The 15,067-nt window shown below is 49.8% G+C and overlaps 1 protein-coding gene across 1 annotated transcript in view; it reads left to right on the forward strand.

Annotated features, from left to right (window-relative positions):
• Window positions 1–15,067, forward strand: part of MYO18B (myosin XVIIIB) — a 170,507-nt gene that overhangs the window by 144,596 nt on the left and 10,844 nt on the right. The window contains exons 39-41 of the mRNA XM_079762228.1: window positions 5,593–5,723; window positions 11,566–11,610; window positions 12,767–12,904. Of these exons, the coding sequence (XP_079618354.1) occupies window positions 5,593–5,723; window positions 11,566–11,610; window positions 12,767–12,904 (314 nt within the window). The remainder of the gene's footprint in view (window positions 1–5,592; window positions 5,724–11,565; window positions 11,611–12,766; window positions 12,905–15,067) is intronic.

Raw genomic sequence — 15,067 nt, forward strand, 5'->3', positions numbered from 1 at the left:
CAGCCCTCGGTAGGCAGTGCCTTCCCGCTGTTGATCATCGCTTTTCCCTTCTCATCTTTCCCATCACCAGGATGGCTAAGGCCCTGTATGAAATTCCTCCGGTTCAACGATCTAGAGTGATTTCGATTTTCCTGACGGATACAGAATCCTTTGGGGCATTGTAGTAAATACTTCCGACTCCCACACACACACAAAAAAAAGCATCCGGTTCTTAGACTTCATTTCCTGAAAAACGAGGCTGTCCTCACTCTACAATATCTGCAGGCTTCATATAAGTAAAGGCTTTTCAGAGTCTTTACTTAGGAAAGCAGGAAATGGGGACGTTCGTTATGTGTCAAGTCTGTGCGCCTGTGTTAGGTATACCAGATGTGCGCAGTTTCGCACAGTTTCATTTGTTTCTGGCAACGACCTTCCGACAGAGAGTAATACTGTCATTGTGGCAGATGAGGAACTGGGGGTAAGAAGGGATGAGTAACCCTCAGAATTCACACGGGTGCTTGTTCTGCAGCCAGTGTTTCTCCGGCTGCTTCCCGTGTGTTAGTTTGCATCTCCCCTTCCCCTCCCACCAGGGTCTCTCCCTAAATGTTGTGGGTGCATTTTCCTTTAATTCCATAGAGCACTCCACAATCAACGTGTGTGTGTGTGTGTGTGTGTGTGTGTGTGTGTGTGTGTGTGTCTCTTCTTTGAGGATTCAGGAGGCTTTTCCAGGAGGATTGAGGTCACTGAAAGGGTGGCAGAGTCGGGACTTCCTGTTGACACTGATAGATGGAACATAGGGTAAGCACTGGACTCCGGCTCCTGATGGCCTGGATCTGCTGTGCAGTGATCCATTAGACATGCCTGCCCCCGGTGAAGAAAAGGGTGGGATGAGACAAGTATTTCCTGAACCTTTGGAAATAGGCCTTAGCTTCCAGCTGTCTGTCACTTTCTAGCTGTGCGACTTGGGGGTCTTTGATCAGAGTCTCTGTGTCTATTACCACGTCATAAAAATAGACCAAAAACAATGAACTTTCAGGGTGAACATGAAGAAAGAAGAAAGAAAAATTTTAAAAATAATAATAAAAGAAAAAGAAAGAAGAAAGGACCATGGATAGGGATGACCACCGTTTCCCCAGATCCTCTTCTTGCTGGAGGTTGGGCTCTTTGTCCGTCTTAAATAGGAAAATCTGATGCATTTTTAGATTTTCTAATGGGCATCTCAACTCTTCCCTTCCACAAAATGAGGCTGAACACTCCCCACTAAGGCTCACTTCGTTGTTAATATGGAGCTTTAACCAGGACGTAATTCGCAGGGCCTTTATTTTTCCCCGCAGCCTCATTTCTCCCGGGCAAATGACCCTTGGACAATTTGAACGAAACAATGGCAGTTCCTCATAATCTTTCTTTCTGGGAAGACTCCCCACCCTTTCGGAGACACAGGCATCCTTGGATGAAGCAGGAACTAGAGGCAACCGGGGGAGAAGAGCTGTGGGCTGGGTTCCGGAGACCTGGGCCCAACTCTAGATCATCATGTCTTGGTCGCATGTCCCTGGACAAGAGACCTAACCTCTCTGAGACTCAGCCTGCTCATCTGTAAAATGGGTATGATAAGGCCTTGAGAGGCAGTGAGCAGGTAGATGGACCAGGGGACTATGCCTTGTGGTGTCAGAGAGAAATGAAGTCTATTTTTTAGCTTTCTGACAATAAAAGTAGTAATTCATATTCCTTGCAGAGTATCTGGAGAGGTATCAAAAGGAAAATAATCACCTGATACCTCACCACACCGAGATAACAACTCCACTATTACTTTGGGGTAATAATCTCCAGCTACCTTTTACGTGTTATATAGTACTTGATTCTGAGGCTTCTCAAAAGGATTGTGTGAGATACGGTATTTTAAATTTAGCAGAGTGCTTGAACATGTGAGAAATATAAATGAATATATTTTATTAATTAGTTCAATACTTTTATTAAGTACGTGTCAGAGTAGGAATATTTGTGTGTGTATCTATATGCATAGGTGCATACACATTCAGATACACACACACACACATTTATAATAGCATATGTGTGTGTAATTTTTTTATTGTACCAGGCTCTGTAACATGAAGTTTCTATTAGTCTTTACTGCACCAGAAAAAATAACAAGATTTTTCATCATGTTTTGAGATTGTCTAATCTATAATAAAAACTTGTGAAATTAACTTTGGGAGGTCTTGGGTGGGGGGGGGGGGGTGCCTCGAGGTTCCCGAGGCTCGGAACTGCCATCTGACGTCCTGGGCACTGGCAGACAGGAAGAGGGTTCTCTGAAGACAGCTGCCCTGGGCAGAGAAAACAAACAACGGTTTTAGATATTAGCCTCTAATTGAACATCACAAGAGGAGACGATTTTAATTGCAGCCACTAATTATCAGATGAACTGCTCCCTCCCAGCAGCTCTCTGCAGCACGCTGCAGGGGGAGCAGCTTGGGAGTGCCACATGGTGCATGATTCTCCTGAGCGGTGCTGGGAGGCCAGCAGGTACACATGCTACATGCTACATGCTACATACTATTGCACTGATCTCTGTGCACATGGTGTATACTGTGCATGCATTAGTGAGGGTGTGTTCTGGACACCTGCAATACAGATAGACAGGCCCCTGCAAGAATAGAGCTCCATGGAAGTTAGGATTCTTTCTATCTATATTCCCTGTGCCTAGATCAGTGCTGGCACATAGTAAGTGCTCAATAAATGTTTATTAAATGAATGGTGACCTACGATGATGTGACTTACAATTTTTCGACTTTATGGGGGCATAAAAGCAATACGCATTCAGCAGAAATTGTACTTTAAATTTCAAATTTTGATCTTTTTCTGGACTAGCGATAGGGCTCTACAGTGTGTGTGTTGCCAGTGTTTTGGGTCGCATGCTTTGTGGGTTTGCATCCCATCATGACTACGGAAGGCCCATCTGTGCCTCCTGCTTCTGGTGAGAAGAAGAAATCTGTTATACCCGCACCTCAGCTTACAGTGGGGTTGCTGATAATGCACGTGTTCTGAGCGCAATGAAGGGAGGCTAGGCTAGGCTATGCCGTTCAGCTGGTCAGGCGCATTAAATGCAGTTTCCACTTACAATATTTTAAACTTATGATGTGTTTATCAGGACATCACCCCACCTAAAGTCGAGGAGCATCTGTGTAGTGAATACATAGTAGATATTAGTATGTTGTGTTTCTATAACTATCTATATCACTGCATTGTAACTATAGATTAAGATGGGCATATGATATGTTTATTAGTATGTTTCTGCTGTATACATCTATCTCAATAGTCATATCCTAATATCCCCCTCCCCCCATGTCTCTGTGCTCCAAGTCTCCAAGGAGAGAGAATGACTGAGAAGACCAAGCTCATGCCTGGCTTTGAATCACGACCCCGTTTGCCTGTGGCCGTCCTGACCCTGTCCTGGGCTTCGTTAGTCATGTGTCATGGCAGCTGGAAGGAGCCCGGCTCCCCGGCCTGATGGCGCCTCCCTGTGTCCCCTCCTCCCTTGTGTCCCCGTGTCTCTCAGCGCTCTCGCTCTCTGGGTGTGGCCTTGTTTTGTCTGCCCCAGGGAAAGACCACCGCATCCATGTCACCTGGTCCCTGCAATCAGAAACTCTGTGGTTTTCCAGTTGAAGCAGGAAAGGTTTGCTGATTGCTGATTACACAGACTCCAAATTTCCTAAATCTGTCTCCGTGGGGTGTTCCCACTGAGCCTGTGCGAGTCCCTGCCTCCCTCCACGCCACCCCTTCTCTCATCCACTCGGCCTGGCTCCTGGGCTGTCTCAGTTCTTCCTCTCCTCTCTCTCTCCAGCTGGAAGAGCACAGACTTAACACACGGTGAACAGACAAGCCCATCTCCAAGGAGAACTGAGTGCCCTAGTAGTGGGGAGCAGCCGGTCCTTACCGGCTTGCATTGGGGTGCGCACACGTAGCCCCAGAAAGATCAAGAGACTGGGAGGTGGCAGAGCAGGGCTCCCATCCCTTCTCTGCTCCTGGCTGCCCTCGGTGACTGTGCTGGCCTCAGTTTCCTCACCCACAAATGAAAGGAGAGTGACCCCAGGCTCAGAGAGGGGCTGTGGGCTGCCCAGGGCCACACAGCTGGTCAGTTAACCGAGCAGCTGAGAATCACCCAGAGGTTTGACCCCATCTCCTTATCTGTTCACCTCGCCACACTCGATCAGCTGATATATGTCTTTTCCTTAACAAAACAGTGAAAAAATGAACATCATTAGAACAGCTTATTGGAAAAATCTTGTCCGCAAACCCTCTGCACCCCCACCCATGAATATCCTCAGCTCCCACGTGTTCCTCCAAGTGTGTGTTTGTAATTTGCATAGACATGGGCATGATAGTTCCCTGTTCTGTTCCATTTGCTTAACATTATTCCACGGAGGCCGTCCCTGCTGCCAGGATAATGGTAATATCTGCCTAATGGCCTCAGAGTCACACATGGGGATTCCCCTACCCAGTCCCAATGCTGGGTGACAGGAGGCTCTCGGCCTCTCCGGGTTGTCGATAGCACTGCCCCAAGCATCCCCAGCGCAGAGCCTGGCTCTGCCTTTTCAGCCCTTCCCCGTAGAGTCAATTTCCAGATGAGTTTCCAGGTTTCACTCCGGCTCTCTCAGACTGGGCACTGGTGACACTGGGGCCGGGTCGTTCTCTGTGGTGGGGGACGATCCTCTGTATTGTAGGATGTGAACAACATTCCTGGCCTTTCCACTGGATGCCAGGAACAAGCCCCAAAGTTGTGACAACCAAAAATGTCCGTGCGCATTGCCTAGTGTCCCCTGGGGGGCATGCTCACCCTAGGTTGACAGTCACTGTGTTAAAGGGCAGGGGTGTGGAAGTCATGGATTTCCCAGGACCTGATTGGGGGTGTCAGAGAGTGAAGGGATGAGCAAGAAGAAGAGAGTCAGATACACCCAGCTCAGTTCCAGCACTGCCATTAAGCTTTCTCTACTCATGGCCTCAGTTTCTCTTCTGTGAAATGGGAGCAGTAAGAGTGACCCATTTGCCAGACTTGTGAGGAGTCAATGAGGTCAGGAGCGGGAAGCACTGAATACAGTGCTGGGCACAAAGACCTCCATATAAAGTCCAGCGGCTTGCCAGCTCTGCCTTTGCTGCCTTGGGGGACGGAAAGTTGGGGGAGTTGAGGTGACAGAGTCGAAAGGGAACCATTCTCGTTCTGCCCTCCCCCCAACCTCACGCTCCAGATCCATCCCTGGGGCACAGGCTCAGCTTCCGGAGCATCCTCCGGGGCACGTCCTAGAAACATGCATTGGTTCATGCCTTTCCTCATCTGCCCAGGCAGCAGGGGGTGCAGGTTCAAAGCACAGCCCCGGGCTGGACCCCCAGCAGCGGTGAGGGAGTCTGTCCACGGGCCATGCCCTGGAGGCCCTTCCGCATCCACTTTCCCTATAAAATCCAGAGCGTTCATCTGAGGGTTTGATAAGCCCACCCCCAGAGAGGGGTGCCCACCATGCTAATAGGTGCTCGGTCTGAGCCCGGGTCTGCCTCTTCCCCGGGGCCCTCGTGGGCGGCTGGGGTTCTTGCCCAAGGCTAGCGTGGCTGTGGTCTCGTCTCCAGGAGAAGTACGTGGAGGAGCTGGCAACAGTGAGACAGACCCTCCAGACAGACCTGGAGACGTCCATCCGGAGGATTGCTGACCTGCAGGCGGCCTTGGAGGAGGTGGCGTCCAGCGACAGTGACACAGAGAGGTAACTTACAGGGGTTCCGGGGGGCTGGGCGCAGCAGGTGGGCTGCACCCTGGGGAGCTCCTGGTCTTCAGTGGCTGGAGCTCCCACTCAGGGGTCTGGGGGCCGCATCTGCTGGGAGGCCCGGATGTGTTCGGGGGTGGAAGGTATCTGGCCAGCTCAGGTGAGGAAAGACAGGATGCCACCTTGCCCAGCTTGCCAAGCCTCTGGGGGGTGGGGCAGCCTGGGGGGTGGCTGCAGAGGGACTGCACTGTGTGATTTCAGGCGAGGTACATGTCCAATCTGGACCTAACTCCCTCATCTGTAAAGTGGACGTGATGCTATTGGACAAACCACATCAAATTGCCAAGATTCAGCCACTTTCTTTTTAATATGTTTTTGTTTATTTCAGAAAGAGGAAGGGGAGGGGGGGAGGGAGGGAGGGAGAAAGAGAGAGAGAGAAACATCATTGATGAGAGAGAATCATCAATCGGCTGCCTCCTGCACACCCCACACTAGAGATTGAGCCCGAAACTTGGGCATGTGTCCTGACCAGGAATTGAACCTGTGACTTCCTGATTCATCGGTCGACACTCAACCACTGGGCCATGCCGGCCGGGCAGATTCGTCAACTTTTGATCTACAGACTGGGTGTTTTGTATATTCAACCCATTACCTACCTCATAGGGTTATTAGTGAGAATTAAATGAGTTAATAGATGAATATCACTTAGACGAACATCTCCTGCACGCGTAGAACTGCTCTAAGAGTGTGAGCCATGTTTATGCGGAATAAGAAGAGATTTTACAAAGGCAACAGCTAAGTCAAGGACACAAGATTAGCTGGCTGGTGATCGATGAGACCATTCCAGTTCAGTGCCTGGACTTCTCTCCTCCTCGGGAGACAGGCGGCTCCTCGCCACCCACTCGAGCCTCCAGCTGCCAGGGGCCATGGGTGGGCTCCTCGGCTGGTAGGAGTCAGAAGTGTCCTGGCGGGGCACACAGGTCCTGCTCCCCGGAGCCGCCTCTGTGGCCGCGGCGTGTTGTTTCTGTGAAATGACAGCTGCCTGTCTCACTGCAGCATCTCTGCCCCCGTCGCAGCCTCTGCAGCAAGGCCTGGGCAGCGGGAGGGGCATTTTTTTGTGCATGGCTTTGATAAGGAGCAGAGTGCCTTCACCCGACCTTCAGAGGTGATCCCCTCCCAACACCAGCCAGCCGCCCCTGCACCCACCTGTGTGGGCTGCACCCGCACCGCCCCTCATGGTCTTCTCAGGGGTGGGGGGCTGGTCCATGCTGCAGCCAGAACAGTCAAAAGTTAGACCACCGAGTGTAGCCTTCTCCATTTGCACGTGAGGATCCTGACCTCCTCAGAGAAGTTCAAGGTCATACAGCAAATTAGCACTATACTCAGAGTTAGAACCCAGGGCTGCTCAGGTTCCTACCCAGACCTTTGCCTGTCACACTCCTTTCAATAGGATGGATACAGGGGCCTGAACTGAGCGATGGGCGATGTGGGCATGAGATGGGCAGTGAGGTAAATATAGGGAGTTGCAAGTCAACTGTGGTTTAGCCAGTGGAAAGAACCAGACATCTCTATCAGAGCTGACTCTGTCTCATCAAGAAAAAAGACTGGAAGGAAACACACCAGCACTCTCATCCCAAGAGAAAAGGCATTACAGATTACCTAAATTTTTGTTTTCTTCAAGCTTATTTCCATTTTCTAATATCTCTACAATGAGCATGCACACACACCCGCTACACCAGCACCCTCCGTGGGAGATTTTGCTCATGTAAATGATGTGCTTGTTACGGCTGATCTTAGCACGGGAACTCACTCTTCCCGCGATGCAGGCCTGGGCAGGTCCTACGCTGCTCAGAGACATGTAACCTCCAACTTTCCCACGAACTTGCTCGTGCCCGGCATCTTCACAACAGAGACCCAGCGGCTCTAAAACCTCATGCTCTTGCCTCCAAAGTCTTCAATTTTTTTACCTCAAAAGTCTTCAATTTCTGCAAAAATGGCTTCCATGCACATGGAGCGTTTCCACCGCTCCCTACGCATTTGTACAGCTGCCAAATTGCTGGTGAAATGGCAGATACTGATGTCGCAGCTGCTCCCAGCCCGTGATTACACGGAGGGGTGCCCCGTCCGCCGCCCCTCCTCCAGTTTTATTAGTGTTGTGACAGAATAGTGTTTGTAATTACAAACTCCTATTGCTGATGTTACCGCTTGATGCTCAGCTAGCTCTTCTACGAATAGAAACGCTAGGGCTTTTGCGTTTGTTATAAAGGGACTTGATGGCTGTGCATACTTGTGTTTTGTTGTTTGTTTGGTTTTTTGTGTGTGTTTTTTTCCAACGATGGTTTTTTGAACCATCTTCACTTGCATAGTAAGAGATTCCTTTTCAAATGAACAATAAAAATTACAAAGATGACAAAATCGGAAAGGGGAGAAGCGGGGCCGTGGTCGGGGGTGTGGGGACAGGCTGGGCAGGAGGTGTGACAAGCAAAGAGCAGCTTCTTACCTAAGGACTGAGGTCACAGGCGAATGCTCTGGAAATGAGTCCTCTATTCCTGTGCTGAGTGTATATTGTACCTTTTCCAACGTGTATCCTTTTAAATTGGTTAAAATCAGGCCGCAGTGGGACAAGTTGAGATACCTGGGCCTCAACGAGGATCGAAGCTGCCGTGAAGGGCCTCGTTCTGAGTTAGTTTAGTGGGGCCCGGCGCTGGCCACACTGTAAAGGCTCCTCGCCACAGTAGGACAGGCTTTGGAGCTGCCCACATCTCTTTACCTGAGGAGGTAAATAAGAGAAACGCACTTCTCCTCTCCACTCCTCCTCCACCCTACCTCCCACCACTTTCTCATCCTTCTCTCCATCTTCCTTCCTCTCTGGAAATGTCCACAGGAGCCCCCTGAGTCCCGGGTTCCTTGATGTGCTCCGGAACCCCAGGCAGGATCAACTACATCATTCGCGGGCCCACTGGGAGATAAAAATAGGGGGGGTCTTGTTCAAAAGCATTCAGAATTTCAGGACAGCGACACAGAGCATGACTCCAAGCACAGGCCCCTCTGGGCAGGGGTGAAGCCGGCCCTGACCCCACGTGGTTCTAGGGAGCATTTCTTAACTCTCAGCAGGCCTTGTTCCGAACTCGCTGCCCTGCAACTTGGATCTAAAATTTACAAGGAGCACAGATTTCAGGAATAGCATAAGGATGGGGGAAGGCTGGGGGAAATTGCCCACGAAGAGGTCTCAACACATTTTGGAGAACTAATACTGTACAAACTATGTCCTGCGGTCACAGGGCGATGAAAATGGCTGTCAACAATAGACAAGGGCTCTGTGCGTGGCTAGGCTGTGGAGCCGCTGTCCCGAGCAGAGGTCCCAGCCCCGGCCCAGCGCCGCCCGTGCTCCTCCGGTCCTGGCAGCTCCACGCTGCACTTCCCTCTTAATTGTCTTGTCACCTGGGATAGAAGGTTTGGACGGGAGCCTGCGGGATTGGTCCGAGGTTCTTCTCCAAATTGAGCTCTCAATTAGGATTCCAACCCGCGCCGGGAGGGAGAGTGGTGCTTCCGCTCGCTGGAGGTGAGGTTCTTTGAGAGACTTGTTCAAATTATAAAAAGTCACATTTCCCCATGTTGGGAATTAGATCCGAGCGTAACAGGCCTTCCAGGCTGGAAACGTGGCTACGTGCTCAGAAAGCCAGGTGGGCTGTGCGGCAGCATTTACATGCGTGCTCTCCCGCTCTGGAGCACTGCCTGGTAACTGGGGCTGGGGCGCCAGCCTTCTTAGATTAATGGGGAAATGCTCTAGGCTGTTACCCCAGGCTCGGAGCACGCTCATTAGTCATGGAGGGAGGGATGCGTCAGCTGACAGCCCCAGCCATCCTGGCCCAGGGTCTGCGACTACTCTGCCTGTCTCCTTGGCTGGTGGTTTGGGGGGGGGGGGGGTGGCGGGCGGGGAGGGAGTGTGGAGAGGCCAAAGGATGACCTCTGACTAGAGGGTCAGCTGAGAGTGTATCCATTCCAGCTGGCCCCATCTGAGATGAATGTTCTAGAAAGAGTCCTCTATTACTGTGTTGAGTTCAGTTGTATATTATCCTCCTCACGTGGCTAAAATCGGACTGCAGTGGGACAAGTAGAAATATCTGGGTCTAACCAGAGATCACAGCTGCCATTAGGGCATCATTCGGAGTGAGTTTATTTATGAGTGGGCCCAGGCTCTGCTCAGACAGGCTTTGGAGCTTACCTGCATCTCTTTTTCTATAATTCTTTGACCTTCTAACTTGCTCTCCCCTTTTGGAGTAATTAGCATGCCCAAGAACTGGAGGAAAGCTTAAAAGAATTTCTCCCATATTCTAAAAAGGTTGATGCCACATTCCAAATTAAACACGGGACCCTGGCGTAGGATGGCGTATGTTTTGGCGATGCCACAGAGGCCACTTGGCTTTCTAGGCCTCTTTGTAGCTTGCGAGGCCTGGATACACCGCTAGTGGGGGTCACAGGGCATGAGCGCTCCACACTGCTTGCCTACTCAGGCGTTACAGGAAACAAACGATCGTTCTGCTAATGGCCACTCTTTCCTGGGGACTTTGTGGCCGGGTTGTGCAACCATCCTGTTTTGCATATATTATTCTCACGCAAGTCTCTGAGGTTGGTACCATTATCACCCCAAGTCTACAGTGACGAGCTGCTTCTTAGAGAAGTCAGGAGACAGGCCCCAGCTCACCTAGTGAGTAGCGGGCTGTGATTTGACTCCCAGGCTGACTCCATCACCCACACTTCTAATGACCGCGCTCTGCTGTCCTGCCGAGCATGCCCCTTCTCCCCCTTCCTCCTGTCAAGGTCTCTGTTCTCTGCCACGTAACTGGCCTGTCATTCTGGCGAACTTGTGTCTGTCACTGTGATGCGGGCCCAGTGCACTCATGTATTACTTCCCCGGCTGTGTTTGTATTCAGCCTGGAGTTGTCTGGCAAAGACTTGCCCTAAAGGAATACAACAGAAGACAATTAATTATCTTGCTAATCACCAATCTCTTGCCCACAAATGCCTGGCACATTTATTTAAAAAAAACCTCATGCGCCAAGGTGAGGGAAAGAAGCACTGACTACGGGTATCAGGAGATGAGGGTTCCAGCCTTGGCTGCACTGCCATGTGGATCAGCACCACGGACAGGTCTCAAGGCCTTCCTGGGCCTCCGCTTGCCCACTCAACAGGTTAAAATCATCATCTTCACCACCACCACCACCATCATCATCAATGGAGCACCTTTTGTGTGAAGACATACAGAGATACAGGAGGGAACTGATCAACATGGACATGCTCATAGAGCTTTCAGTCCAGCAACACTTTCTTCATATGGTGAAAGCGTCAGTGGGTCTCAAACTCCCTCCTTGGAGCGGAACCCTCCTTTTTTACACCAAAGCAAACCCCTATAGCAAATTCTAGCTTAGGATGGACTACAGCCATCTTTTGATTGGCATGAAAAAGGGAGGTTTGGGACCCTCCTAGGTCCCTCTCCCTGACCCCTTGGTAGCCCCTGTGAGACCTCCCAGAACTCAAGGGCTCATTGGACCATGGTGCACAAACTCAAGGACCTGCCATGGTCAATAATCCATGACTTGTAAAAAATCCACCTGGTGGTGAATTAAAACACTGAGACACCCCAAGCCCCCATGGGGCTCATACTCATGGGGTCACCTGGGGTGCATAGTGGTCACCAGTTAACAGCAGCATGTGCCTTCATTTAGCTATAAAGACTTTCGTGCGCTGGGTTCAGTTGACCATTGTTGTTCAACTGACACCTGTGAGGAAGTACGCCTGGCAACAGGAGGATAAACTGACTCTTTCTTGTGCCTCCTTCTAGTGTCCAGACGGCAGTGGACTGTGGTGGCAGCGGCAGAAAGGAGATGTAAGTTAACCCTGAGTAGAACGGAGCAGCTGACACCACAGCCAGGAGCAAGCCCCTGGTCTCTGTCCAGTCTGCAGAGGGAACATCCATGCCTGCTCAGAGAATGATCAGCAATGCCCCTGAGAGCTTTGGCTCCATGGTCGTAATATATAGCAGTAGGCACATATTATCGAACTGGCCAGCCTCTTTTAGACAGAGGTGCCCAGGACTTACGATGCCACTGTCCTCCACAAACACCTTCGGTGGCTCCCTATTACCTCAGAATAGACTTTTTAAACCGACATTTGAGCCCTGCACATTCTGACCCTTACTTTCTTGTCTACCCTGGACTCCTACTTTCCATATTATCCATGTTCTGCCTTTTTATGACCTCCATACCTGTGTGTATGCTTCCACCTAAAATTCCTTTCTCCAGGCCCTGCAGGGCTAGGTCCTAACCTTCCAACAAGATTTAGTTCAACTGCCACTGGTGGATGCCTTCCCTATGCTTCCAAGAAGGAATAAAGATTCCTCTTTATTGTCCTTAGAACCTACTTTCCGTCTCACTCTATGGTGTTGATCATTTTCTCCTTATTTTCATAATTATTCATATAGATGTCTACTGTGCTAGAATGGGTTCCTGAGGACAGGGTCAATGTTGGGTTCATGTTTATAGCTCCTTCCAGTGGTGCCTGGCATAGAGTATTCTGCAAATAAATACATTTATATTTATCAGATACAGAAGGATTCTGGGGAAGGCGGGCAAGGAGTTAAGACCTTCACACTTGCCATATTCAGTGAACATATCACTTGGTATAAAATTCAATGCCAAATATACTCTAAAATTGGAGGTGCCTCAACATCCCTAATAGAGTATGTATCTTCCCAAGGAAGAGCAGTGATCAGTAGCATGGATATTGGATCCCAACTTCATCACTAATTAGCTGAGTGACCTTGGCCAAGACCCAAGTTGGCCTTCCCAAATCCCATTCTCTCACCTATATAATGTGGAAATCACCAGCTACGACCCCTCAGGGATGGTGTTGTGAGAATCAATTGAGGTTATGCATGTACAACCCTTAGCACAAGGCCTGGCTTCCTTTAGGGGTGACTGTCTAGTTATTGCTGTTACTGTGGTTGTCATCGTGGTTGACAGTGTCCTGCATTCTGCTTCTAGAGATAACATCTCCATCCTCAGCTCCCAGCCAGAGGGCAGCCTGCGGTCCTGGATGAGCTGTACTCTGTCCGTGGCCACAGACACCATGAGGAGCCCCTCTCGACAGTCGACCATCAGCAGCCACATCCTCAGCCCCAGGTAAGAGTGTCTCCTTGTTGCCTCTGGATGGCCAGTATCTCAAAGAACCTCAGACTTTGAAGTCTTTCCTTTCCTCTGTCCTATGCAAGGACAATCATGGTCCGGGTGGTTTGAGATACTCCCCGGCCACTTCCTAGCTGTGTGACTTTGGGCAGGTCAGTTACCTCCTCTGGGCCTTCACCTCCTCATCTGAAGAACAGGAAATATAATTGTATTGACCACACCAAAGAGTTGAAATGATGAGGATCTAATGCAGCTCTCCATAACGCGTGATTTTCCAAATGATGTTAAATAGCACGGGATGAACATTTTTTAAAATAGCTGTGCATTTAGTATAGCTGCCTTCCATCTAAGGCAAGTTCTTGTTTCCCATTTATAGACAGTTCTGGATTTATAATTTTTTTTAAATCAACACAGTCACTTGAGTATTTTTGGTTTTTTTTGAAATATATTTTATTGATTTTTTTACAGAGAGGAAGGGAGAGGGATAGAGAGTTAGAAACATCAATGAGAGAGAAACATTGATCAGCTGCCTCCTGCACACCCCCTACTGGGGATGTGCCAGCAACCAAGGTACATGCCCTTGGCCGGAATCGAACCTGGGACCCTTCAGTCCGCAGGCTGACACTCCATCCACTGAGCCAAAACGGCCAGGGCTTTGTATTTTTTTTAAATGGTGAGTCAGTATAAAGACAGACCAGATGACTTCTCCTTCAGAGATTTTAGCTTTGTTAGAATATCAAGATTTTGTCTTTTTCCTAGCGTTCAGATGCCTTGACTTCCAGCTCTTTTCTATTCATAGATTCACAAGTAATCTGTGAATGCGTCCCTCTTTCAAGAACTTAAAATATAACCTAGAAGGTGAAAATCCTCTTGGCCCCCACCCCAATCTCAGCTCCCTTTCCAAAGGTATTACCCATCTTCAGTCTGGCGTGTATCCTTCCATATCTCTCTATATATATTTATAAACACATATGTTCTTGTAGTAAGTACATAGCATATTTGTGGGATTTTAAAAAAACCTAAGTGATATGATGCTCTATTGTGTATATTACGCTACATATAAATTCTTACATTGCGCTTCCTTCCCTCATCCGTAGACACCACACTCTTTCCTTATCAGTACTCCTGTCCCCTTCTGAAGGCCTGTAAAACATCTGAACGTCATGCCATGGTGTATTAACTGTGGTCTTCTGGTTTCACTTTTAGTTACCTCCTGGGTATTTGCCATTAACCTGTAAGGCTTCAAAAAAAAAAAATCATACAACCTTATGCATATGTGCAAAGGGTTCTCTGGGTCAGAAAGAGTTTGCATTTTAAACTTGACTAGATTCTAGCAGGTCATCCCTGCGTCCCTTCTGTGTGACAACGAGACTCCTGTCTGCCCATCCCCGTGTCCCCTGGCACATCAGTTTGACTAAGAGAGGTCACTCTGAAAACAAGAGAGGGAGAAAGCCGTCTTCTGCCAAAAAAATACAAGCATCCTCTGTATTATTTATAAGGGGACGTCAGCTCCGGGGAAATACAGCTAAAGCTTGGTGATTTACGGCCCGGGCATCGTGCCGCCGCTGCGATAAAGGCAGGAGCTTCTGAAACGGGAACGCCATGTCACCCTCCTGGCCCCCAGAGCGGAGTTTATGGGCTTGGGGGTGGCGGCCACACTTGGCTCAGGAATGTCTCTCCACGTCTGGCCACAGGTGTGCCAGGGGCTGTTCAGCGGCTGGCAGCTCATCTGGGCCCTGCTGGGTGCCTGGCCTCTCCTTCCTGCCCCCTTAGAGCCATTGCCCTGCTAGAGGGTGTTAAAGGGGCTCTCTCCACCTCCCCCATCCTCACAGCGCTCCCAGCCCCAGCTCCCTCTGGACACCCATCCCCATGCCCAACAGGACCCCAGCCTTGCATGCAGGAGGCAGCCAATCATTGTTGATGTTTCTCTCCCATCAGTGGTTTCTATCTCTCTCCCCCTCTCCCTTCCTCTCTCTCTAAAATCAATTTTAAAAGACACATTTTAAAAAATGATTGTGGGGATTTGACCCCCCACCCCCACCAGCCTCTCTGCTCTGCTTCCCTCCGAGTTGGCTCCTTTCTGAGGCAGGAAGATGGCGGCCAACAGCTCTAAGCTCACCACCCTGAGTCCGGCGGTGAAGGGGGCTTCTCCTTCTCCAG

Source organism: Cnephaeus nilssonii, assembly GCF_951640355.1.
Source record: "Cnephaeus nilssonii genome assembly, chromosome: 22".
NCBI lineage: Eukaryota > Metazoa > Chordata > Mammalia > Chiroptera > Vespertilionidae > Cnephaeus > Cnephaeus nilssonii.